We start from the raw sequence: 26,452 nt of genomic DNA, 5'->3' as shown, positions 1-26,452 counted from the left end.
TTGTGTGTCCTCTTTCTCGTCCTCGTTCTTTGCGCTATGAATTCGTCAAAATCGCCACAAGTACTTGCCCAGGAATCCGTACTCGGCAACTTAGCACACACAGGCTTGTAGTAAATCACTCGCTGCATCTCCTATATTCTCTTAGGAAGCTCATAAACAACCACGGTAGTTTTCAGTGCTTCATATCAACTGCACGTTTGTCACATAAGTCAGCACTGATTCTTTATCGCAGACTTGCCTAGATGCCAACTTTCTTTACAGGCAATAAGACAAAAATAAAGAGAGCGTCAGACAAGATATAAGGATGAACAACGCCGTCGTGCGAGAGACGTCCATGTTCTACGCTTTCGGCCACTGCCACAAATCGTGCCGCTCGTTCGGAGCACCGCGCAAGACGCCGCCGGGTGTTACATTCAAGAGAAACGAATCGGTGCGGCCGCGATCGAGAAAACTGACATGCATTGACAAGACTAGAACAGGCATGCGCCATCACCTATTTCGACAGCAGGAGCTCAGCCGAAAGGCGTCGATAGTTATCGGGCACCGCTCCCTTGGTTCGATTTATTTTGAGACCGACAGTACATGCTGCTGGTGCGCGTCACTTCGCTCGACCGTAACCCCAACGAAGAACAGCTCCGTCCAAAAGAGTGGCCGACAGGGCGGAACAGATTGCCGTCCGGCTGGGAAATAATGTGGCATTGGCAGAAGCAGTGCACACACGCCACAGCGTACGCCAGCGATGTTTCAGGGCAGACCGCCGCAAGGCAGGCCACACGACAACTGCCACGAGCGAAGGCAGACGCACCTTTTTGGGGGAAGCTTTGACGCCAACTGTGATGTTTTCGCACAAGCTCACCAGATTCCTGGGCACGCTCACAGGCACACACAATGTGCTGTCCGGGCGCGGTACAGAACCGCGCCTTCCCGCGAAGACGACTTCCACGCATAGAACCTCACAGAACACACAACACGACGCAGCGGAAAACGACCAAGCACAAGCGCCGAAACTTTTCTTTGACAAACGGCGGTGTTGTCTACCCTGCAGATACCACACAAACGCAAGCGCGCACTTCTTACCAGCGGACGTGAATCTTCCCGCGCGGGTAAAAAAACGTCGAACGTGTTTTGAACATACGCTCGCAGCGCTCTCTGTCCTACGCATCCTTTCAACGCTCAGCAATTAGGCCGCAGTACCTCACTAGACGTTTCATAAACTTAAGTGCATGTTGCATTTTTTCAGCAAGGAGGTTCCACACCCGCGTTGGGTATTTCTCCTGTGCCTCGCGCTGTTATGTTCACTGCTTCAATGTTGACTATCAGGAGTGCGTAAAAGTCGGTTACGCAGGAGAGCGCACCTCTGAAGAGTAGTAGCTCGTGCTTGTGCCCGACCGCGCGCTCCACGAACGTTGTGGGTGCCTGTCAAAACACACGGGCATCTCGTGAACTGCTGGTCCGTGCTTGCTCCTCAGCTGCTTCCGAAAAGGTTTGTATGCCTCGGTCCTCGTGCCTGTCGCGTCTCCTGCCTTGCGGTCGGTCGCGGACATTCGTTCGCGCACGGGGTAGCGTGCGCGCGCTGCTTCGACCATCCGCCTGTGTTGATTAACCGCACGGATGCGTTAAAACCTGATAACTCCTGACCGCCAGTCGCGAGTGACACGCAATGTCAACTACCTCCCGCAGGCTCCGGCGGTCTCGGTCGTAGCTGGGGTCGCAGCAGCAAAGTCTTATGTGGCAGCCCATTCCAGTAATGAGGGAAGCGCCGAGCGGTGGTGCCTGCGGAGCTGGGTGGGCTTTCGTGAATCAATTTAACAGCACAAAAGGGGGAGTCTAAGCACACAGCATACAAATGATCAGCGCTGTCCTGTGTGTACGGACTGCTTCTCCTTTGCAATGCCCCCTTGAATTAAAAGGAAACCGTTGCACTACAATTAACGGATGGCGTGGGGATTTAGTGCCTTCCCAGTACAATGAGCACATCGTCGAGCGTTTTTTTTTTTTAGGGGAGTTTCTGGCTTTACAAGGTTGCAAAGCAGTCCATGGGTATGCTGCCCGCAGAAGTTAAAAAACATTGCCATATTCTTTGCTGAAATATCGTTGGCTTCAAAGAACTCGTGGACATGCTCCATGTATGGAGGCTAGGTATCGGCTTTCCTCCTGAATGCTTGGATCCTGCTGAAAATAGGCATGGTTGTACAGGTAGTTCCACGCATGCCAACCGCTCATTCTATCACGTATGTAACACAAAAAAATGTAGAGGTGAGGACCCAGCTCTATAAGTGACAACGTAACTGTTTAACCCCACAGGCCTTGCCCCGCTTACCCCAGTCGCGCTTTCAGCAGTGGGTGGTGCTAGTGCTCGCAACATATCACACTGACAACTGTCATGACCCACCACAATGGCACTCTTAGTGAAAGAAAGTTGTGTGCTAGAAATGAGGGCGATAATTGCAGTAAGTCACCACCTGGGCCTCTGGTGAAAGTTGCAATCAAATATCCACTGTGATGGTAGGTGTAAACCGGTTCAGACAACTCGGTTTTGGCAGGAGTTCAAAGCAACACCTTTTGTGGGCTCCGCAGTGCTGACGTCTGAGCAAAATGGTGACAGCATGCCGTGCTTCTCATGTACGTGCCCTCCATGCTCGAAACAATGGAAGACAAAAACCGATCATTTTCGTTTCATTCCCTCCAGTTATTTATCATGCCCTCCGGCGTATGTAATGCTGTTTTGTGATTCCTAGGAAAGAAGCACCCATCAGAATATTAGAAAGAATACATAAGAGTTTGGCGTCTCTACGACGCAAGCCACGCTGTTGCAGAAGTCAGTGCTGTGATACCAGCCTTTTTAATCACAAATTTCTAACCCCATAGTTGTTACGAAGAAGGTTGCATATTTGCTCATTGCTTCTGTCCCCGCTTGCACAGTGCAAGTGTCACTTGTATGCGCTCATTAAACTAGACACTGCCCAGCACATTTCCCATTTTTCCTAGTGATGTCCACACAGGACTTTCGGTCGCAGTAAGCAAAACTTCATCACCCTCGGGGATGTCTGCCCTTGTCACGGCCAAGACTGCAGGTAGTAGTGTGTGAAATCAGGTATGCCTAAGCAAGTTTACGGTGTGTCTTCCCATGTTCTATGTGGAAGGACTCACCCGAATCCACCCTTCGTTCTCAGCTGCTGTCAGAGTTAAGCTGCAACAGTACGATGATGCCCCTTTGGTAACTGCACCCCAAGCAACCGAAAATCCTTTGCACAAGAGGCTTACGAAGCAAACTCTGAAGGGAAGAATGCGAGTTTTATGCTTGTAAGCTTCAACGAGCATGTGTGTTGAACAACTCTCACAAGCAGGAAAACGGTAAAGCAATGCTGCTTTGCGCAACATTCTACAGCATGAAAATTCCACTGGTTATTCATTGTTTTCGATTCGGTGCGCATTTTCCCCGTATTATTTCGGATACAGGCACGGTTATAGTGTATCCCCTCCAGTGCTAATTGCGGTTACCTTCATGTTCACAGAATGATGTTTCAGCTTCGGAAGTCAGCTCACAATCGCTGCCGTAGTTTTCATAAACCTGGTTGCACGCACCGCACAAATGAACTGCTTAGGATGTTTTCATGAAAGAGGTGAGAGGCGTGTCTGGTCGGCATCTTTAATTTTGGTGAAAATTTTATATATAGCTCCTTCTGCACAGGGGAAAACTTATGTTAAGGTATTTTGTTGAGAAACCACCTTTCCACACAAAACGTTCTTCTTCAGCTAAAAGAACAGGTCATAGACAACCTCAGCAAAATTCATCCCAGCGCAATCTTAGCTTCAGATGTACGTGGAGCCTTTGACAACGTCACCCATGAAGCCATCCTCAATGGGCTAAACACCACACGCTGCGGTCAACGCACCTTCGACTATGTACGGGCATTTTTATCCGACCGAACTGCCACAATCCGACTCGGATCATTGATCTCCCCAACGTTCTCCACACCCCCCAAGGGCAACCCACAAGGTTCTGTTATCTCCCCCTTATTGTTTAATATCGCCCTTCTAGACCTGCCTAAGCAGCTTTCCGGGATCCCTAACCTTCACCATGCTCTCTACGCGGATGATCTTACCCTCTGGATCACCAAAGGATCACCCAGCACCCAACAATCCGCTTTACAACAAGGGGTGGACACCGTCCTCAAATACCTAGCACCACGAGGGCTCACCTGTCACCACTCAAAATCAGTCCTTCTCATCCTTCGTGCACGCACCCGTGGAAGACCCCCCGAACCGGCACCGGACCCTCAGGTCATGATTCACCAGGAACCTGTCTCGCAAGTGAAGACACTACGAATCCTGGGTGTAAGCTTCCACGCCGATGGATCTGGAAGAGCACTACTACCCCAACTACACTCCACAATATCGCAACTCGCCCACCTCATCCGTCGTATATGCATACACAAACACGGTCTTAAAAAACAAAACACGTGTCAACTTGTGAAAGCATTACCGCTCAGCAGGCTTACAAATGGCACTCTCTATGTCCAACTCCGACCCCAAGAACACTCCAAATTGGATGCTCTCATCCGTTGAGCCTACAAGATAGCCCTGGGACTACCGGCCTTCACTTCCACCAACAAGCTCCTTCAACTTGGCATGCATAATTCGCTCTCCGAACTTATAGAAGCCCAAAGAACCAGCCAACTCTCATCTTACGCTCACCCCCCACAGGCCGCACAGTCCTCCAGAATTTAGGCTGTCCTACACCAGAACCCCAACCACCTCATATTCGGGCCACCATCAAAGTCACCCCCATTCCACGACATATGCATCCCGAGTACAACAAAGGACGTCGCAACGCTCGTGTTCACTACCTACATAAGAAGTACTCATCGGACAACGACACCCGCTACACCGACATCGCTCACTCAACTTCCCACTCAACCCTAGCAGTCACCGACACCAACGGCACCTTATACACTGTGGCCACATACCACCACCTCTCCCCATCTGCAGCGGAAGCTACTGCAATAGCCCTAGCAATGCATACAGCAACGTGCGACTACCTCACAATTATCACGGACTCGCAGCAAGCCTGTCGAAGATACCTCCTTGGAAGAATTTCTCTACCTGCCCTCAAGCTTCTACAAGCCGTAGTATCACCTCCTAACGTGACTATCGTTTGAACCCCAGGACATGTCTCCCTCCCCGGGAACGAAGCAGCCCATGCTGCGGCCCGTGAACTTCACTTCCGGGCACTCCCTACGAGGCCAGGCGACCTGGACACCCTGACTGACACGCTACACCCACTACCGGCCACCTACTCCGACATCTTAGCGCACTATCGCCACACCCGCCGAGAATACCCTCCCCCACACCCTGCACTCACCAATGAAGAATCCCGCATCTGGCGACGTCTCCAAACAAATACATTCTACAACGGCACCATCCTCTCCCATATCTCCCCCAGCCGTTTCACCTATAACTGCCGTGACTGCCACACCCCAGACACAACCCGCCACCTCGTATTCTTCTGCCCATACCACCCCTCCCCACTCCCCACACCTACTCTCGAGCAGTGGGAGTGTGCGCTGACCAGCTCGGACCTGCAGGACCAGCAAAGCCTGATCCAGCGGGCCACCCAAGCAGCGACGGCACGCGGCTACCTGGACTAAGGCGGCCGCCCATCTGCTCTAAATATGTAAAATAAACGTTTGTTCCTCCTCCCTTTCTCGAAAAAATTCTCACAGCCGGCTGAAGTCACAGGCACATTGAACGGCTCGTGGAAAATTGGAAACTTTTACCGCTGTAAAACAAAAACTACTGCAGCTATCTCTCTAGTTCTTTTTCTGTGAAGACTTTGGATACTCTCAACTATTTAATGTGTTCATGTTTGCATTTGTTTGGATTGCAAAGTGAATTCCGTTAAATAAAAATTCTCCAATTGTAAAATTTTTTAAAAATTGTCAAATGCAGGTCTTGTTTTTTTGGGATCTTCAATTCAATTTTAGTTAATGTGGTCAGGACACTTGTATATGAAAAAAAGCCCTGTACTGCATCAAGGTAATGCATTTTAGTATATTTTGAAAGTGAATTAAAAAAAGGCAATCGATTTTTATTTCAGAAATTCACAAATGAAAGCCAGGGTTGCTCTCTATCATCTACATCGAAAACATGTTGCACTATTTTTGTTTCTTCGGGATCTTTGCGCAATCTTCAAGTCAATTTTAGTTAATGTGGTCAGGACACTTGTATATGAAAAAAAGCCCTGTACTGCATCAAGGTAATGCATTTTAGTATATTTTGAAAGTGAATTAAAAAAAAGGCCATCGATTTTTATTTCAGAAATTCACAAATGAAAGCCACGGTTGCTGTCTATCATCTACATCGAAAACATGTTGCACTATTTTTGTTTTGCCACTACAAAGTGCCAAATATGGCCTTGTTAGCAGTATTGCAGTGACATACCCAAGTGGTTTCTAAGCGTGCCCGTGTAACTAGGTTATTATATTAGAAGCTTATGACTGCAATGTAGCGAGAGAAATCGTAGCTCAAGGACAAAATCATCAAATAAACATTGCGGCGGGCATGCTTTGTTAAAATGGACTTTTTTCCAGTAGCGATCTGCATGCGTGGGCTGCCAGTCGGCCATTCTTGGCAGGTGCCTGCGGCAAAATAAACAGAAGGGCGCCTCGCAGCTTTCTGCTTGGGGAACGGCCATGCTGTCTAGCGCTGCGCGTTTTTATTTTTACTCTTTTGACAGCTCGTGGTGGGTTCGTAGGTGCACACAAAAAAAGGCTTTCTAGGAAAAGGGGCAAAGGCGGTTCAGGCTGACCCCTCTGCAAGCACATGCCTACCAGCAAGGGAGTGATGAAAAAAAGTAAAGAAAAAGGGGTGCTTCGACCACTGCAGATTAGTCACGGGAACGTGGGCCTGCTCCCGTGACATTCTTGTGAAAGGTACGGGTGGGTGCAGGAGGGACTGCAGGACCAGGATATTTTGTGCATGAGTTCTCCGAAAGCACGACTTTCTTGGGGGCGTGCTTTACTGCCATTTTTAGTTCACCCTGGTGGCCATTAAAAGGACTGCCACTGAAAAAAGGTCCATGTCGAAGCTATGGCTTCCCAGCCCATGTTTGATCGTGTGTATAATTATCAACTGGTGCGGTCTCAACTGCGCAACTTGAGACCTGACCTTAAGTACTGGGCTTTAAATGATTGCCGTAATAGTTTGAATGAAAGACAGCAGAGACATGGAGTTACAGAAAAGTGACTCCAAATTACCGTTATGTACGATCTATATGCATTTCAGTTCTTTGATTTGGTACTTCACGTTGTGCTTCAAACTTCAGGAGTAGCCCCTTTGTGCAATTCTCTGTCCCCTGAAAATTTAACTACACACGAACTGGTTCCCGAGGGTCTATGTGGCACTACGTGCGACTGCAGATCACTTAGCGCCGACGAGGCTGTACGTCTTTACTGTCGTTCAGTTGAGCATGAAGCAGGAGGGCCGTGAGGCTGACCCAAGTGGTCAATAGCAGGTTAGCGGCAACCAAAGCATTTTAGATGCTAACAGTCCCAGAGCGGCAGGTGTCTAGCGACCTTCAATACAGGCCCGGATTTATATGCTGGTTAGTCGGCCGCTGAACGGGATCTTTTTATTCCAGTGTCCAGATCTTTCACGCTGATGGAAGTTCCTTTTTGAGACAATTTTTTTCCTATTCTCACTTAAAAAATTGGCTGCGTATCTGCTCTTTTCATTGCAAATGTCGACAAAAGACGATAGTCTTTGTTGACATTTTCCAAGTAAATGCCTCCCTTCGCTTTTCCGCTCACCTCTCATGTTGTTCCTCTTGCGTCGCGCTCCTCCCAAGGGAAACACGCTAAAGGCTTGTTCAAGCCTATTTAAATTTACCGCATTCCACTGCTCCAGGCCGGGTGCCTCGATGCCAGCACTGCCGTACGGCGCAGACGCGCGTGAATTGAAACGCCCTATTTCAATGTTTATAGTACCGCGTTTCCCTAGCCCACGTGCGTTCCAAGAAGAACGTGGAACCAGTAGAACCTTTCGTAACTGTTGCCACTTGATTTCTTAAAATGCCGCCAGAAGCTATATGGTGCAGGCGACGGCGGAGCGATTTTTTTTTCTGCAATTAATGAAGTATTTAACCTCGCACAAATCAAACATGTACGATTTTTTATAAAGGAACGCTGCAAATATCACTTCTGTATTGCTTTGTTGTCCTATATTTGCATAATGTCTTGTTGTTCTTCACCAATATTGACCAAGTATGAACATTACACCGGACTGTGACTATATTTAGCTGTGACTATATAAGACCTTGTTATATATAACAAGGTATATATATGACTATATATAAGACTATATAAGACCCTGTGAATATATAAGACTATACGCAGGCCTTGTTTTACATTGACCGGGTGCCTGAATCGAGTCAGACGGACAGACAACACAGACAGACCAAAATTTCTGGGTTTAAGTAGCCCAAGAAAGACTATCGTCTTTAATCATCAGCACAAAGCACGCCCTCCTCACTACTCTTGTGCCATCGTGCCTCCTCTGGCTCGTCGATGTGCGTGAACCTCCACAGGTAATGATCAGGCAGAAACTGTTGGTAGATAGGGTGGTTTTTTTCCAAGCCGCCTGATCCTGTGATCACTCATACTTATGGCATGCGTCATAAAGGTTGCCTCCACTTTCAAGATTTGCCCATGTAAAAAGTGTGGTTATCTACGCTTTGCAAGCTGGACCCCAATAGAAAGGTAGAAAGCCATTTACAAGCATGTGCGCTGACCATCACCAGATGAGCGGTTCGCCTGTCCACTGAAGTGACGGTGGTGCCATACAATGTCCGCCTGGCCCCCATGGGCATTTTGTCGGGTGTAGGAAGTTTACAAATCTGGATCTGCAAGATGCCTACCAGCAGATATTTCTAGATGCAGAAAGCCGTTTGTACATGACCGTCAAAACACATGGGTCGATTCCAGTTAACACACTTACCCTTAGGACTTTCTCGTACAGCTAGTTTCAGTAAGAAATGAAAAATCTCTTTAGGAGTGCACCAAAAACAGCTGTGGACTTTAACAACACTGTTGTTACAGGATTTGACGACAAGACGATTCCGGGAACACGACTATTGTTGAAGACCTACAGGAAGTTGACTTAGGTTGAAGCTGGAGATGTTTTCTGCGGTCCCAAAGTGAAACATTTGGGCCACATCATATGCGAGTGAGACTAAAGCCTGACTCCCAAAAAGGTAGATGTGTAGCAGGAATTTAAATTTTAATGTTTTTTAATATTTCTTGCTTTTTTTCAGTTTCAACATGTGTGTTTTGTGTCCTCTTGACTTTGTAAGTGTGAGGCTGAAATGGGCATAGGTTTGTTCATGTCCTTCTTGATGATATTTACTATGTGGAATGCACGGGCATGCGCTATAAACTTGTTCAGGCATGTCCAATTCAGCAGGGCAGAACCAGCAATCTCTGCCGGGACATCACATGCATCATGGAGGACAATGGTTGAAGCATCACTCACTGCGACAATAAGGGCTTTAAGACATCTGCATATCTCTAGAAAGAGTTGAAAATATGTAAGCCAACGTGTTCTGAGGAGTGCATAAAGCTGATGCTTGTTATGTGGCTTGCAAGGACAGAAAGGCTAAAATATGAGCATCTCTAAGAATGGCGAGCTTGTGAATTGGTGAACAAAAGGGTGGGTTTCAAATTACTGACTGTTGGACCATTATAGGGGACATCTAAAAATAAGTAGTCCTTGTGCTAAACCTGCAGACTCGTGATTGGTGCATTCCATGCATAATGTCGCAGATGTAGCACTTTCCCAGCTTCAGTTTAAGCCTAAAAATTATGGCTGTTTTAGCAATATGTGTAATACCTTTTTTCATGAACTATTTGTATTACCTTACAGCTTCTTTGAAGCCATGAACTTTTAACTTTGAAAAAAGGATGAAACATGCTGCCATTCAGGACTTGCTAGAAAATCAATTTCGTACATAGGGCTTCACACTAGTTTTAGGCATGATCTAAGCCATTTGTGATTACTATTGCCCATGATAACAGAATTTTTAACCTAAATGAATATTTAAAGCACCCATACCAAATGCCGAAACTAAAAAGATATATGCGGCCTTTTTTTGTTTGTGGAGATGCCTTTTAGCAAGTTCGGCAGCCAACCATGGCCAGAAACTTATCAGAAATAAATATTATTTGCCCTGCCTGTGACTTACCTCAGGTCACCAGCAGTACCCAAATCGCTATCAGCTAGTGACAGACTATACCGCAACCGTCAAGCCATATGTTTTTGGTGACGTATGGAACTTTCTGGAATCAGAAATGCTCTCCTGCACTGCAGTTGGTGGTCTCATTTTGCCAGTTGGGCATGCTTTCAACATGGTGTGCAAAGGGTAAAAAAAAAATAACTTCGGGCTTTCAAAGTTGTAGAGAACCAAGATTCTGATCAGAAAGAAAGTGAAATCTGTCATAAAATGCATTTATAACCAGGATATAGCATTTGGTACACGAATTTGCATAGTTTTGAATTTTTTCTGAATTGGTTGGTGCTGCAAGATCTGTTCACTAAATGGAAGGCAAATGCTGGCCACTGCTTCATTGTAACAGCATAAGCCAAGTGCAAATGTGCATGATGTAACGAATGTTTCACATCACCACCGGCTTCTTTGTGCCACAGCGCTGTGGCGTTACACTGGTCCACATTTATCAGGATGTCCTGCTGCCGGCGACAGAAACTAGTTGTATAATGACGTTTTTATAGTTTTTATTCCTGCGAAGGCAACTGAGTATGGGAAAACATGCAACACACCCGCCAAGCAATACTGTGATAGCTTCTGCAATTTTGTATAGGGGCTGAACAATGCCTGCGGTAAGCATGACTTATTTTACATACCAAGGGTGGTGCCTTTTGTAACCTTTTTTTTGTTTTACGGCAGGCTTGTCTGATGGGCTGTATTGTGCATGCTGTTTCTGCTTCTAAATTAAAACCAGCAATAAGTTTACTGATGGTCATCTGAGTATTTGCCATGATCATTTTAACTGTAAGTGGTAATTGTCTTTTGCTTGCAGAAAGCAACACAACAGCAAGCATGCCACGTGCAAATTTGTGGATGCTAGAGGGTTGTGTCGGTACATCTATGGATGCAGCCCACAATCGGGATGAATGGTGCAGCAAAACGACACAGGCATCCATTAATACCTGTGCAATAGGTACTGCCTCTACGTTACCTAACTGATAATGTGTATGCTTTTCTGACAGTGAATTTTCTTTTTAGGTACGCAGTGTAATTTCAGATTACTGACCTGTGCTAGCTCCCAAACAGAACAGGAATTTCCAGGTAAGAGTTGTGGGCTTTCTTTTGTCGTGGGAGCATTCCAGAATCAAGCAATCAACACACACACACAAAAGAATTTGATGTAAATCTGGAGCATTGTCTGCTCAGGTGGTAGCATTTTTATGGCGCTTTTCCATTTTTGCAATCTGAGGCCTCCTTAGTTGCATGAAAGAACTCGTCTTGCTGCATTTTATGCTTTCGGAGCAGTCGTATCAGATAAGCCACAGCACTGTTTGATTGCTACTGCTTTTCTCCAAGACATCCACTTCCCGAGACAGCTGTGTTCTTTTTTTCTTGTTGATGCAACTAGGGATGCCACCGATCTCTTTAGCACCACTATTCGTATTCTTATGCAGCCATTCAGCACCACATGGTGCACCAATGCGTCTGTGTCAACTCAACAGACTGGTCAACGAAAAAAAATGAGGTTGCATCTCCACTTTGCGACCATTTACTGGCCGACCTATCATATATGCATCACATGTCATAAACCTTCCAAACGTTTGAAAGGAATCAATCTCATAAGAACGTAACATTAGTACACTATTAAAGGGACACACGGGTAAAAAAAACATGATTTTTTCGAAATATCCCGATTTCTTTTTTTCGCTTGCATTATCATCTTCGGCTATACTTCTTTTATGGGTTCAAACTGAAAACAAAATATGAACAAGAACTTAGTGAAAAATGTCTCTGAATGACTCGCAGTGACCCAAGAAATCGCGCAATTAAGCCGAATTTCGGCCATGTTTGAGAATTTATCCCGCACGGCAGCGTGGCTCGCTGCCATTTCGGTCACTTGAGAGAGGTCGATCAAGCCTTCTTCTCTCGATTGAGCCATATGCCAGCTTCGTATCCCGCGTAAAAAAATTTTAAAAGATATTTCTTCCCGCTTGTTTTGCGAGCTCCTACTGGGTATTAAATCACATGACACGAAATCGGGACCGCCATTGGCTCTTGCCGCTTGTGAGCCGCCATCACCTGCATCATTCTGTCCGCTACGTCGCGCTATCTTTTCTATTTCCTGATCGTATGTTTTTAATCATGAACAGTGAGGAGAAGCGTGACTTTTGTCGCCGAAAGTAGCGTACTTCATGCCAGTACAAAGGAAAGTGCAAGCGGCGCAGCATTGCGATGACCACGGCCAACGCCGGCAGGACCGGCGCAGTGAGGCCTAACGGCGCCTGGCCTACAAGCGTCGCAAGCATGGCTCAACCACTTGGGCTGATTTTATCAGCGACGCTATCAGCTTTGTAAGCACATCGGAGAAGAAGTTGGCAGCCTTCCACGGTGAGAAGACAGCCAGCAACAGGAGCGGTGCAAGTGCAGTTATCTGTGAAGTCGGCACTCTGACTGACCTTGTGAGCGGCACCGTGTGCATGACGTGGGGGAAGTGCGAACTCGTCGTAGTTGAGGTCGCGAACAAGCGGAAGGACCTCGCATCGGTACTGGAACTCAAGTGCAACAACGAGAAGTGCTCTGCGGGAGTGATTTCTTCTGTTTGCTCGTCGCAGCACGCTGCCGCCATCGGTCGCAGAGGCCGCGACCCGGAACTCTGCAGGGGAAGTCCCCATGATAGTTTCGCCATCAATGTGAAAGCGGTCCTCGCTGCACGTGCAGTTGGCATCGGACACGATCAGCTGTGCAGGTTTTGTGCCATTCTTGGTCTACCAAAACAACTGCACCAAAAGACGTTCCACAACATTGCCAGGAAAGTTCATGTTGCGGCCACAAAAGTCGTCTCTGACAACCTTAGGCAAGTAACTGCATTGCGAACTGGTCAGACTGACGTCAGTGTGATATTTGACGGTACTTGGCTGAAGCAGACACAAGAGCCACAACGGTGTTGGCACTGCCAATTCTCTCGACACTCGATTCTGCTTGGATTTTGAGGTGCTGTCAAATACTGTCAAAGTTGCAGCCGCCACCAAAAGCTTGTTGAGCAAGAGGAAGAAGTGTGGCAAGCCTTTTGTGCCCCTGTGTGAAAAAAATGTCGACTGTTCATCCCATGCCATGAAGGTGAAAGCAGCATTGCGCATCTGGCACAGGACGGTATCGTACAACCTGCAGTTCACTGTAGTGGAAACGGCCACCGCTGTGGTTCAACAAGGGCCACACTAACGGCCAGTGTTGTGGTTCAACAAGGGCCACACTAGCTTTGAGCAAGTTCTCCAAGAACTGGGAATCTTCCCTTCAGAAGAACTGGTCAAACTAAGCAGTGGATCAGGCAGATGTCTGCCAAGCTGACTGCTGAGGCTAGGTCCCATCGCCGCAGCCTGGTGAAACGGTCCCGTACCGAGGACTACACCCACAAGAACCGTGAGAGTGCAACTTACGCAGCAGGAGAGTTCTAGTTTAATACCTCAATGTGGACATTTCACACTATATCCCCACCAAATTTCATGTTGTTTGAGCAAGAATTTTTGAATATGTCAAAGAAATAAACTTTCAATTGCGTTTTTTCCGTTTGTCTTTTTTGTCCATTTTCTGAGTTTGTGCACACTATTTTTCCCCACTAGAGTTGTCGTATCATGATGAAATTTTGCACAGATGTTCATTATAAATCTTGGTAATTATGCAATTTGTGCCCTTAGATATTTCTGACGGTCATAAAGCATTAATATACAGAACAAAAAAAAACACACTACCAGTCATTTTTTTTCATTGTGAGGAAAATGGATATAAGGCTTTTTCAGGTAGATTTCGGGACTCTGAAGTTTATAAGAAACCACCTAGGCTATTTTAAAAGTTTCAGGAAAAATGTTTACTATAAAAAAAGTGTGCACGAAAAAACCATTTTTCTGCAAGTCATGCTCCATAACATTTCATCCTGAGCAGCTATTTGAAATCTGCATATATGACCAGAGGAGCTCAATCTTTACCAGCTGTAAAATGTCAGCCTCTTACTTCATTATTAAAAAAAAGTTTCGAGGAGCATGTCCCTTTTAATGAGTGGTGGGCTCTCATGGCCACCTGTGTGATCAATATTTTCGTTTCAATGGTTCCTTATCAATTGTGCAACTATGACTCATATACAGTGAACGTATTGAGGTAGTAAATGTCCTAAATTTTACAGCTGCCATTGCTGATGCACTGCAAGAAACTCATAGGCAATAAAAATATGGAAATTTTTAAGAAGGTAGTATTTCACGAGCTTAAACAGACATTTCAGGCTGCAAGTCCGTTTACTGCCCTGTCTGACTTGATTCAGCCGCCATGGTGAAAGCTAAAAGAATTGTTTAAAAATCATTTCCTAATAAATCTGGTAGCACACCTCATACTTGTCAACTTTGTTCAGCAAAAAGAAAACATTAGGCATAGAAAAGGCACAACCTAAACATGCAACTAATACTAGCAGCACTGTTCCTTTAGTTTAGAATAAATATCAGTGTAAATTTTCTGAAAGCCAGAAGAAACGTATCGAAAACAATATTGTAACCACACAGTTGAAAAATGGCATGCGCCCAAACCTCATTCTAACCCCATCCCTAACAAAACTGGCCCCATAGATTTGCTTGTAATCAATTGTGAACTTTGGAAAACTCAGTTGAATTCAGCAAACCTCCAATGGGAGGACCAAAACAAGAGGGGAACAGCAGGAGAGGTGGGAAGGGGGAAAGGAGAAAAAGTTATCTGGCCGGTATGGCAGATGACTCTTGTATTTTGATGATATTTGTAGCAAAGCAAGCAGATACACGCCAATTTTTCTTGCGTGGATTCAAGGGGACCCTCATGTGAATAGCACTTACGAGTAATGTTTACAAAAGTTGAAAATTTAATAATGTGTAATTAGTTTATTAAAGCACACTAAATTTAAGAATGCGTAGGCCCTATTGTGACATTTTCTGCTAAAGGGTGATTGAAAGTGCTGCTTTCTATGTCGTCTTGCTGACTTGCTTTCGTCAGCTACAGCAACAGTAGCAAGTCCACAAGGCTATACCTTGCAACTTGAAAACAGTTTTAACCTTTGAAATTTGTGGGTAAACAAAAGAAATGGTTGCTAACAGTCATGGGGGGGGGGAATCAAATGTTTGAATCACTACAATATTGCTGCAACTGCAAACGGAGCATGCTGTTTTCTCTTTTCCTGCCAGTTACGGAGAAACTAGCCTCCACACTTTGGCTAAACAGCCTTATTGTGAATTACGTGTTTAAAACAATGTGATGCAGCACAACTACAACTTGAACAGTCTTATTCGTTATTTTTTAATTGCACCAATGATTCAGCTGGTATTATGTGGATTTGGAAGTGAGGGCTGTCTGTAAACACCTCAGCAGCATTTCCACAAAGCTGATTTGCTAGTGTTAGTGCTAAAAGCAGCTGCTTCAACATCTGATCATATCTGTTCGTGTGGATAATTTGCACAACCCTTCGTATTAAACTTGATGATACCCCACATATCACAAAATATATAACTGGTGTCATGTTCATTGTATTTAGATCCTCTGACCCTTCATTATTGTTTGCAGGTCTAAGTGCAAGCAATGTGGAAGCTGGTGCCTCAAAGAAATGCCTTTCACAATATGCAACAGACATTGAAGCAGAGGGTGGTCTTCGCACATGCTCTTGCTACTCACATTTTGGCTGCACACGGAACATTGGTGGGAGGTAGGTTCATTAGCAGTTTTGGCAAGGGTGTTACTTGCAGAACATAAACACTGAAGAGCTTGACTGGAGAACACCTATTCATTTTGCACAGTGCCATTGTGGTGTGGCAAATCTATATGAGGGAGGTCCTGTACCAGTGAAAATGAACGTGGGAATAATAACTAAAATTTTTGAAGTCTGAAAGTTGGCGACATGTGTCTATGGTGTCTAACCATGACACTACATGTCCAAACAATTCCTCCGATTTGAACGCCTGATTCAAAAACCGCATGAAGAAATAGGAGAGGTTGCACATATTGTTGTTTTAGACGGGGACAAGTTTTTTAATACCTCTTTTAATGACACAAGCATCTTTTGGCATATTTTGGGTATTTTTTGCAACTCCAACTAAAAAGAAGCTCACAAGCACTTGATGTGCAAAACCTAGTGCTTGCTTGCATGACCGCCAGTCCAAAAAAATCTGTTTTTGTTTCTCATCTCCCTTGTTGTCGCATGCAGCGTGTCGATATTCATGTAACGATTAGAGATTGATCACTTACAAACTCATTAGGGTTTTTTATTTAGTTAACATATCAGCTTTTTAGTTCTAAAAATTATTTTTGCCATTGCAAACATAAAGACCTTGCTTCTGCTTTTACCAGCGATTGAGACCAGTTCCATTTAATTTAAACTTTGGCCTTCCTAAAAAGTTGTTGATGCTAAATTCAGCTAGCATGGCTTTTAAAAGGACAGAAAACCGATCTTTGTGGAGTGCGTGTGCTTCAGCCGATACGAAAGCTAGCGTTTTATATTCAAGGGTAGCCGCGAGGGATTTCTAAATAAACAGGCAGAAATAATTTGTTTCACACTAAAATTTTTGAAGTCTGAAAGTTGGCGACATGTGTCTATGGTGTCTAACCATGACACTACATGTCCAGACAATTCCTCCGATTTCAACGCCTGATTCAAAAACCGCATGAAGAAATAGCAGAGGTTGCACATATTGTTGTTTTAGACGGGGACAAGTTTTTTAATACCTCTTCATCTTATGTACAGCTAAAAGTATGTTGCAGCACGGCTCACTGTCACGGTTGCCAGCATTTTTCTTTGGCGGGACACGTAGGGCTGGTAGATCTAGAAATTGTGATTTCATAGTCGCTTTGGATTAAGTGACATTGTTTCGTTCGGAATAAAGAAAATGCATCCAACAAAACTCGGTTGTTTACCCCTAAAAACTTTACCACCTCTACCTGAAGAAAGTTGGGGGAAGCATGAAAGCTGACATCAGAACTGCATCAAAAGTGCATCCAGCCTTCACTAAAAGTGTGTCCAATCGATTTTCAAACCTTCAAAGACTGAAATCGGTAACGAAGAACGAACCCATGCGATAATGTTTCTTGCACTGAGTAAACGTATCTACGAACAATTTAAACATATACAGTTTAAACGAAGTCGATAAAATTCGTAATTTACTTCGTTACATTGAAATTTCGCTACATTGAAATTCGCGCTTTTAATGGGGTGTTCATCCCATGAAGCGTTTCCTGCAAAAGAAAACGTGGCGCGCATACACGGCTGGCGCACTCTTTCTGTTTCTATCGGAGCTTAATCGTCTACGCGGGCTCAGAGTGAACCGCATGGATCGTTTTCTCCCCGCAAAAGCGCGCCCCGCAAGCCACAGGTGCGCTGACGCAGCCGCGGAGACAACTCGCGCGATGTGAGTAGCTCCAGCGACCGCTTCCGCTCGATGAAACGCAACTCGAGGGGCAAACGAGAGGGGCATGCAAGAAAAAGCGGATAACATGGGCGAAATTTTCACTGTAAAGCGTCATACGCGCCGCTTATGAAAGCGCCCATCACATATCCTCGGCATGCCCGAGCGCTTCGAAGGTCCCGCCATAGGGTGCGCGTCTCCCCATTGGCGAAACTGGTCAGGCTCCTCCCACTGCCGCGTGCAGTGCGAGTCACGTCCTGACGCAGAAGCTGCAGCCAGTGCGCAATCGCGGACGCGGGTGTGAAAAAAACACGCGCACAAGGCTCATAAAGATTCACAAATGCTTGCTGGAACGATGAAACCCAACAAGCATGAGCGAACTCGAACGAAGGGTAAAACGGCGGCAGCGGCGGCCCCACAAGAGGCGATTAGGCTTACCACCGCAGAGGATGTTTAATGGAAGCGGCGCGCATGACGTTTTACTGTGAAAATTTCGCCAACATTATCCGCTTTTTTTCTCTCGCGTGCCCATCTCATTTGCCCCTTAAGTTGCCTTTCAGCGAGCGGTTGGAAGCGGTCGCTGGAGCTAGCCACATAGCGTGGGTAGTCTCCGCGGCTGCGTCAGCGCGCCTGTGGCTTGCGGGGCGCGTTTTGAGTTTTTGCGGGGAGAAAACGCTCCATGCGGTTCACGCTGATGCCCGCGTACAAGATTAAGCTCCGACAGAAACAGTGCGCCAGCCGTGTATGCACGCCACGCAGTTTGTAGGCATGGGGCTCGCTCACAGACCCGTGGCTCGCTGCATCCACGGCATTGGGCGGCCCCGTGTTGCCGTTCGCGTTTTATTGAGACCCCATTTCGGCGCTTGCGTCTCCCAAAATATATTTCTACAACTTAAATTTCGTGCCTAGTTCTCCATAAAACATTGTTACAATGAAATTCCGGCAAACGGGACTTCGTTACACAGAGGGTGAAAATACATGGTGTGCATACACTTGAAGTTCCGAAAAATTCCGTGCTTCGTTACATCAAGGGTTTCGTTACATTGAAGTTCGTTACATCGAGGTTTAACTGTACCGATACATGCTTTATGATAAAGGTGTACTATTGTACTTCTTCATGATCAATGCATGCATTGTGTTATCTAGAATTGTTTCTTTTTCTCTATTTTCAAGTAACCGTTTTGACACAGTGGAAGCCCGTTTTCACGCTTGCACCATGTGTGTATCTTAGAGTTTTTTGGTCCACCACCCACTCTGTAAGGAAATGCTTAGATTTTTGACTGGATGCCATTGGTCCAACTAAAACACTTTCACTTTGCAAATAATTACTTCCATAGTGCTGACATTGCACCCAGCTAACATAGATGCCACATGGTGCTCACTTGAAGTTTTGCAGTAGTGACAAAGGTGATCGTTATGACCTGGCTGACTCATGCCACTGCCAGAAACGCAATGTGTGCGTTAAAGCGCTGGGAGCAAGGCAGTTTGATTACCAGAAAGCTTCGAAAAAACACCCACCCAGAACTACAGAGATGTAAAATGAAAAATACAGAATGGATGAACTTTCAGGTCAAGTGTGACAAAGTTCAGTAATGTGGACGTGCCACAAACCAAAACTGTTTAGATATCAAGTAAAAAAGTTGGAGACATAGAGTCTTTTTTTTGATAATCGAGACATCGGCGGTGTTCGCGGCCGCAGGATGGTTTCGTGAAGGGAGCTCCCAGGGATTTCGAAGGCGTCGAAGCTAGTGCATATTTGGTGGTAGGCGATCTTTGGGGTCTTTTTATTGAATTGAATATCTAGCCCCTGAAGGGGGGTGGGTGATGTTTCGGGGGAGGGCATTCTCTCGGAACTACACGATTTACTGAAACTGGGAATCAGCATCCAAGGGTGCTCCTACATCAAGAAATCCTTGTCATGCTGTGCCTTGCATTCTAGTAAGAAGCTTTTGGTTACTGGCTTGCTGCCCTTGCAAGCAGGAAAAGCAGGGATCTTACAGGGGCTGCTATTCATTTTGATGTCAGCAAATAGCAGGTAATGGCGATATACAAAGTGGTGTGAAATGTGAATTATCGCAGATGGTTCTGAAGGCAGGGTGCAATTACACTCCATTACACAAGAACATGGGTAGAGTTCAACTTCTTACAGACTTGTCCAAATGCGCTAAGTGTAAGAAGCTTTTGGTTACTGGCTTGCTGCCCTTGCAAGCAGGAAAAGCAGGGATCTTACAGGGGCTGCTATTCATTTTGATGTCAGCAAATAGCAGGTAATGGCGATATACAAAGAGGTGTGAAATGTGAATTATCGCAGATGGTTCTGAAGGCAGGGTGCAATTACACTCCATTACACAAGGACATGGGTAGAGTTCAACTTCTTACAGACTTGTCCAAATGCGCTAAGTGCATATCAGGTGGGCATGGACCCACAACATCTCCAATTCTTAGCGCATGGCCGGCACCACTTGTGGTGCCTACGTCATTAGTAGCTGGGGCAAACACCACTCCAGGGGGTGCACGATGCACGAGTCCAATTAGCCAGGAACTCCTTGAACATGTGACGAAAACATGGACGTCATGCAGTACCTGACTACGTCACAGTTCAAAGAATTGTATGCGATGTCCAAGTGTACTGAGGCAAAGAGCACTCCAAAAGGTGGGTGCATAATGCAAAGACCCCGATTGGTCAGGAACATGAACATCTATTGAAATTTGGACGTCATGCAGTACCTGAATACATCACAGCCAAGGAATAGCGTGCGAGATCCAAGCATACTGGGGCAAAGCGCATTTCCCAAAGGGCGCACAATCCAAGAAGCTTGGTTGCTCAGGAACTCCTGGTACATGTGATGAAAACATGGACGTCATGCAGCGCGAGTAGTGTGTGACATTGAAGCTTACAGGGAAAGCAGAAAACCTCCACAATTACAGCCCCTCAAAAATCAAAGCCCATGTAATCTAATGAGATGATATTTAAAGTGTTAAGCTTTCTTTGTGCAGTGCTCCCACTCCTGTGCCAAATGCGCCAGTTTGCGCAAAATGAGGTGTCCTGCGCCATCTTGACAAAAAAACACATTTTCTCAAGCAAGTGCACCAAAAGTGCGACAAAATGTTTGTCGCTCAAATCGCGTGCGGCTTGTTAGAAGCACTATTTCACAGTGGTCTCTAGACATTTATAACTAATTCGTCTTGATAATTCGAACTCCCTAGCACCCATAATCGCGTTTGCTGCAGACTACTGCTGCAGTTTGTGTATCAGAGAAGCGAGTTTGGTTTGCGCCATCGCTGTACCGCTGCAGTTTTCGTCTTGCAAGTCATTGCAGCACTGGTGCACCGCAGTTGAAATATTTCCTGCCTGCCATAGTTTCAAGTGGTTCCTGCTATAAACAATAGATAGTTTTAGGTAGAGTTTATTGCCTCAGGAAAACGAGCGCTACAAACCAGGACAGAAAACCGAAGAACGACGAAGACAGATGCGCTTCTCTTATACCCTACAAGCTCCAGATACCCGTCTTTCCTTGGAATAAATCAGTTGTTAGTAGCGCATCTGTCTCGTCATTCTTCATTTTTTCTGTCCTGGTTTGTAGCGCTCGTTTTCTTGAAGCAATGTGCACCAACTAGCCCAACAGCATATTTTACAGAGTTTATTGCCAGCCCTCTTTGCTCTGAGAGCCAGCAGGAGCGCCATGTCGGGGCATGCGTGAGGCACTCTGCTGCAAGCTCTACCGCTTCGCTTGCGGGGCTCGCTGAGTGGACCGTCGCAAACAGAGCGGCCCAGGAAAAATGGCCAGTCTCTCTAATAAAAAATCTAGGGTGGAAACGCGCACGAAAACTGATAGCGAACGCCTGCATCTCATAAAATGAAAATGTAAAGCATGATGGCTTGCCTCAACAATTCATAATCAGGAAAAGTGGCGCGAGAGGTGCGTTGTTTTTTTGCTACACAGGTTTGTCGAAGCCTTTCATTAATCATTATCGTGTTGCATGTTGCCTTTTATCTGCACCAGAAAGAAACTAAATACCTTGCAAATTATGTTTTGCTGCGTTTTCGGTATTGGGTGGAGTATATTGGGAGAATTTATTTGCATCGAACTTGTGGCGGCATCTAGCGCCTGTTTCAAAGTACATGCAAAAAAAATCCCATTGCTTGATTCTAGGGATGCCAGGTTGGGCTATAATAGCGAAATCGGGCTACTCTTTCTTGTGGTTCGTTGCAAATTTTTTGATTGTCTATTTGGCTATTTTTGGGTTATTGAGAGAGCTGTTTGTGAAAGCTGTTTTTATTGCATGCTCGAGCCTGCCAACTGGGAAGCATTTTCAGTGACTCTTCGGAAAAGTTTCTTACTAAGGACAAGAAGATCATTATTCTTCAGCAGTGCCGTTCATTGTGACCACATGTGTGAAAAGCACCTTGAAACGTTTTTCATCCGATATGACACTGTTAGAACACCTCCACGTCAGTTACTGGATGGTACTGGTCAATTTTTAGTGTGAGAGATCTTTTGGACACATCCAGCAGTTGATTAGTTGCTCCAAGGTGCTCCAAAACTGGCATTTAGCTGCTTCAAATTGCTAAAAAATTAATAGTTATAGTTTGCTTATACAAAATTGCTCCAAATCACTGTTCATCAGTGGCACCACTGTTTGCGTGAAATAAGTAAATCGGCATTTGCAATTTATTTGCTTGAATTCAATTTATTCAGAAATTTGAGTAGAGGACAAAAGTCAAAGTCCAGACTGCTTCGACGGTGTTGGAATAGCAGATTCAGATTGATGTTGACATCATAACATGAGGGACCCAGGTTCGATTCCCAGCACGGGAAGCATTTTTCCTTGTTTCCTCATCATCATGTGTTCCCATTGTGTCAAGTTGGCCATCCTACAGTGTGTTCTGGTGACAAGGCCGCCACTGAGACTCAAAAAAGCTTCGCTTACAGCACTTCATAAGTGCACTCATTCCAGCTGCTGTTAACTTTATATAACAGGAAGGGGAAAGACAACGCAATGAAAGTGTGGGGGCCCTCCTAAAAATCTAGATGATGTATATGAGTTCCTGAATTTTAATCAGCCAAGTAGCGTGCACCTTCAAAAACGGATCTAACAAACTTAGTACTTGTGTATTTTGGTATATTTTAGTATATACTTGTATATTTTGGTATATTTCGAAACCAAAAAAAAGGCCAACTTTAATTTTTTTCAAACCTTCACAAATTAAAGCCATGGTTGTTCTCAATCACCTACATCAAAAACATCTTGCACTGTTTTTGTTGCTTTCAAGCTACAAGGCACCAAATATGACCTTGGTAAGTGTTGTGGTGGCATACTCAAGTGGTTTGTAAGAAGCGTATGACTGCAGTGTAGGGTGAGGAATGACCATTACACAGAGAAATCACTTAAAAACGTTGCGCTGAGCATGGTTTGTTGAAATTAAGTGTGAGCAAAGTACCCAGCATGTTCACAAGTTGTAAAAAAGCACCCCTAGTGGATCTTTCAAGCTGGCGCACTCACTCTTCTGGATGCACTTCATGCGCTGCTCACTGTTTCTGCGTGCATGCTGTGTAGGCCCACTTGCATATGCAGAAATTTTAGGATAAGATCGGGATCTCTCGGGAGTGGCTAGGGAGCATAGGCTATATATGAACTGAATCTAGCCAGCAGCATCGGACGAAGCATTCTGGCGGAAATAAATGAGTTCTAAAAAGAGGCGGCTGAGCTTCCTGCTTAGTTGCAGTAAGATATGATCTCATGCATTCCAAATAAACAAAATGTATCAAACAAACCATATAACCATTACCTTAGCCACCGTGAGCTATAACCGGAGGTGGCTTGAAAAAAATCGCCTCCGGTTTTTTTTCAGTCTGTCGAAAAAGCCCTGTTGCCTCCCAGTCTGTGCTCCTAATAGCGAAATTTCTGGAAGGCATTATCAGTAAGTGTAAATTAAGCTAAGAAAACGAGAACAGCCAAACTCCTGGTGGAAGTAAATAACCAACAGCAGGCCTCGAAATTTCTTGCCAATAATAGCATGTTACATCTGGGAATCAAGGTCGCACTGTGAAACATGGTTAAGTAGCGCGGTAAGGACGGGACAAAAGTAGAGACCACACAGGACTAGTGCAGGACTAGGACTAGCGCTAGTCCTGTGTGGTTCCTACTTTTGTCCCGTCCTTACCGCGCTACTTAACCATGTTTCACAGTTCGAACCAACTAGCCCACATTTACGTGTTGACAAGGTCGCACCCCACCACGCTCTTAACAACTGTTGTTGGAATCTCTGAGTCGGATCCGACAATTGGGTGTCGATCTGCTCGAATGCCAGAATCATCAGAGCATTACGGCAGTGCGTGGTGTATCATTGTCTGAAGAGATAACATGGTAATCCCCACCAAACACATTATCCCGGCCTTCAACCGCTCCACACTCCCACAACACATAAATGCAGGCTTTAGCCAGTGTTGCATCTTTTCATGCACCGCAAACCCGCAGCACTGTTTCAGTTGGGTGCAGCACGCCCCAATCATTCATATAGCATAGTGGCTTGTCAATACAGGTCCCATAGGGTCCATGCAACAGGACTGCTGCACTGTCTCGTGGGATTTTTCCAAAGTACGGGGTGGGCAGTCAAGCAGACAGTGCTAGTGTATCCACGGTGAGACGGCGACTTGTCATGTCGTGTGTAGAAGAAGTATTAGGTTGCGAACTGTGCAAGCATTACTCTGATTCTCCTCTAGAGACAACCACTTTAAATTTTAAAATGTTCATCCTTTCATGACCCGAAAACACAGTTTATACACTGTGTGCGCACAATTTTTTCGCACAGTGTTGATAGGCCAGCTAGCTAGCCCACTTGTGTGCAGGTGTCCTTGGAGTTTTTCCATTCCTTGACAGAGTTTCTAATTTGGTGTCATTTTGGTTCCCTAGGAATTCTCCCAAAGGCACAGAAGAAATCCAGTTTGGAGGGAAGCCTTATTTCTCCCTGTCTTGTCAACAGTGCAACCACCAGACCACTTGTGTGCAAGTACCTTCAAGACAAACACCCTACATGTGTACAGTTTGCAAAGAAGTCTTCGGGGATAAATACAGCCTCTACCACCACGCAAACGTTCATACCAGCAAAGAGTCCTACATCTGTAATATCTGTGAGAAGAGCTTCACTACCAGATCCAACTTGAATAGGCATGAACGATTGGTGCACTCTGAGAGGCCCTATGTTTGCAACACTTGTCAGAAGAGATTTTTCCTTAAATCCCACATGATTACTCACGAAAGATTGCATTCTGGTGAAAGGCCCTATGTGTGCAGCAGTTGTCGACAGCGCTTTACTTCAAGAAGCCACCTGTCTAGCCATGAAAGAGTGCACTCTGGCGAGAAGCCCTATGTGTGTAGCACCTGTCGAAAGAGCTTTAATAGGAAATATAATCTGGTTCAGCATGAAAAATTGCACTCTGGCAACAAGCCCTATATGTGTAGAACATGTGAGAAGAGCTTTACTATAAAATGCGACCTGGTTTATCATGAAAGATTGCACTCTGGTGTGAGGCCGTATGTTTGTAGCACTTGTCAGAAGAGCTTTATGCGTAAATCCCACCTGGTTACTCACGAAAGATTGCATTCTGGCGAGAGGCCCTATGTGTGTGGCAGTTGTCAGCGGAGCTTTACTCGAAGTAGCGACCTGGTTAGGCATGAAAAATTGCACTCTAGTGAGAGGCACTATGTGTGTAGCACTTGTCAAAAGAGCTTTACTAAAAAATGTGGCCTGGTTCTTCATGAAAGATTGCACTCTGGCGCCAAACCTGTATATGTGTAGAACCTGTCAAAAGAGTTTTACTAAAAAAAGTGATCTTGTTAGCCATGAAATATTGCGCTGTGTTTGTAGTATCTGCCACAAGAGCTTTTCTAAAAAGGCTCACCTGGTTACTCGTCAAAGGTTGCACTCTGGCGAAAGGCCTTGTGTGTATCATCTCTCCATAGAGCTTTACGGAAGAAGTCCTGTTGCTTAAGCGCGAAAGGTTGCACTCTGATGACAGACCCGATGTTAGTAGCGTTTGTCAAAACAGTTTTACTTTCCACTCTGGTGAGCGGCTTAATTGTGTAGCATCTGTCACAGACTTCACTCAAAAATACATCCGGTTTACTCAAATGCGAAGCCCTATGTGTATAGCATTTGTCAAGAGCTTTACTAAAGACATGACCTGGTTAACCTAAAAAAAACTGCACTCCACCAAGGAATGTGTGTAACATTTGTAAACCCATCTGGTTATTCCTTAAAGATTGCACTCTGGCAAAACCTTTAATTTCTAGCATCTGCCATAAGGGGTTATTATACAATGCTTCCTGTTTATGAAAGATTGCATTGGCAACACACTTTTTCTCTTTTGTAGGTAAAACTGCTTGTCATACATGTCAGCAAACGTTTTAATAGTATAGTGTGCAATATTGTATGACTGAAATATTTGAAAAGGCTTTGTTCTAAATGGACTGGAATTAAGCAAAAAAACTGCCGCAATAAAAAAGCCATTTGCTTGCATTGTTACAAAAGTATTGCTCTAAAAATGGTCGCCTCTCGAACACGACATGCTACAGAAGAAAATGAGGGAGTAGCACCTTACCAGAACGATGGGGCCTCCAGTCATTCTTGTTTTCTTGCCCGACCTATTTACGCCTGCCTTCTGTCCAGAGCATTGCCCGGAAAGCAGCTTCGGTAAATCACAATGTGCTAGATATATGAGAAATAGTGAAGTTTGGAGCACAATATGCCATGACAAACAATAAAGCTGGTGTTTTATTTGTCTCAGAA

General features: G+C 45.2%; 1 protein-coding gene and 2 long non-coding RNA genes across 9 annotated transcripts in view; 2 read left to right on the top strand and 1 right to left on the bottom strand.

Moving 5' to 3' along the window:
* LOC144158588 (uncharacterized) overlaps positions 1-1,135 on the bottom strand; it is a 43,207-nt gene extending 42,072 nt beyond the window's left edge. For 5 of the 6 annotated variants that reach the window (XM_077689584.1, XM_077689585.1, XM_077689588.1 and 2 more), the window contains exon 1: positions 806-1,071. In XM_077689584.1, coding sequence (XP_077545710.1) covers positions 806-947 — 142 coding nt within the window. In that variant the 5' untranslated portion in view covers positions 948-1,071. The other variant, XM_077689586.1, reaches the window with a different exon arrangement.
* An 81-nt stretch (positions 1,136-1,216) lies between these two features.
* Positions 1,217-25,058, top strand: LOC144158597 (uncharacterized). Of its 2 annotated transcripts, XR_013320139.1 has the most exons (7): positions 1,217-1,483; positions 9,099-9,253; positions 9,314-9,347; positions 11,094-11,234; positions 11,300-11,362; positions 15,830-15,968; positions 24,577-25,058. It is a non-coding gene; the product is annotated as an uncharacterized LOC144158597 (long non-coding RNA). The 2 variants fall into 2 exon arrangements; XR_013320138.1 differs by lacking the exon at positions 9,314-9,347.
* Positions 25,059-25,460: 402 nt separating this feature from the next.
* On the top strand, positions 25,461-26,452 carry LOC144158599 (uncharacterized). The gene is made up of 2 exons (XR_013320144.1): positions 25,461-25,600; positions 25,665-26,452. It is a non-coding gene; the product is annotated as an uncharacterized LOC144158599 (long non-coding RNA).

Source organism: Haemaphysalis longicornis, unplaced genomic scaffold (genome assembly GCF_048455015.1).
Source record: "Haemaphysalis longicornis isolate Haplotype H1 unplaced genomic scaffold, Haemaphysalis longicornis Haplotype H1 scaffold_10, whole genome shotgun sequence".
Taxonomy (NCBI): domain Eukaryota; kingdom Metazoa; phylum Arthropoda; class Arachnida; order Ixodida; family Ixodidae; genus Haemaphysalis; species Haemaphysalis longicornis.
The sequence above is the reverse complement of the archived record's forward strand: the minus strand, read 5'-3'. Positions and strand labels throughout refer to the sequence as shown.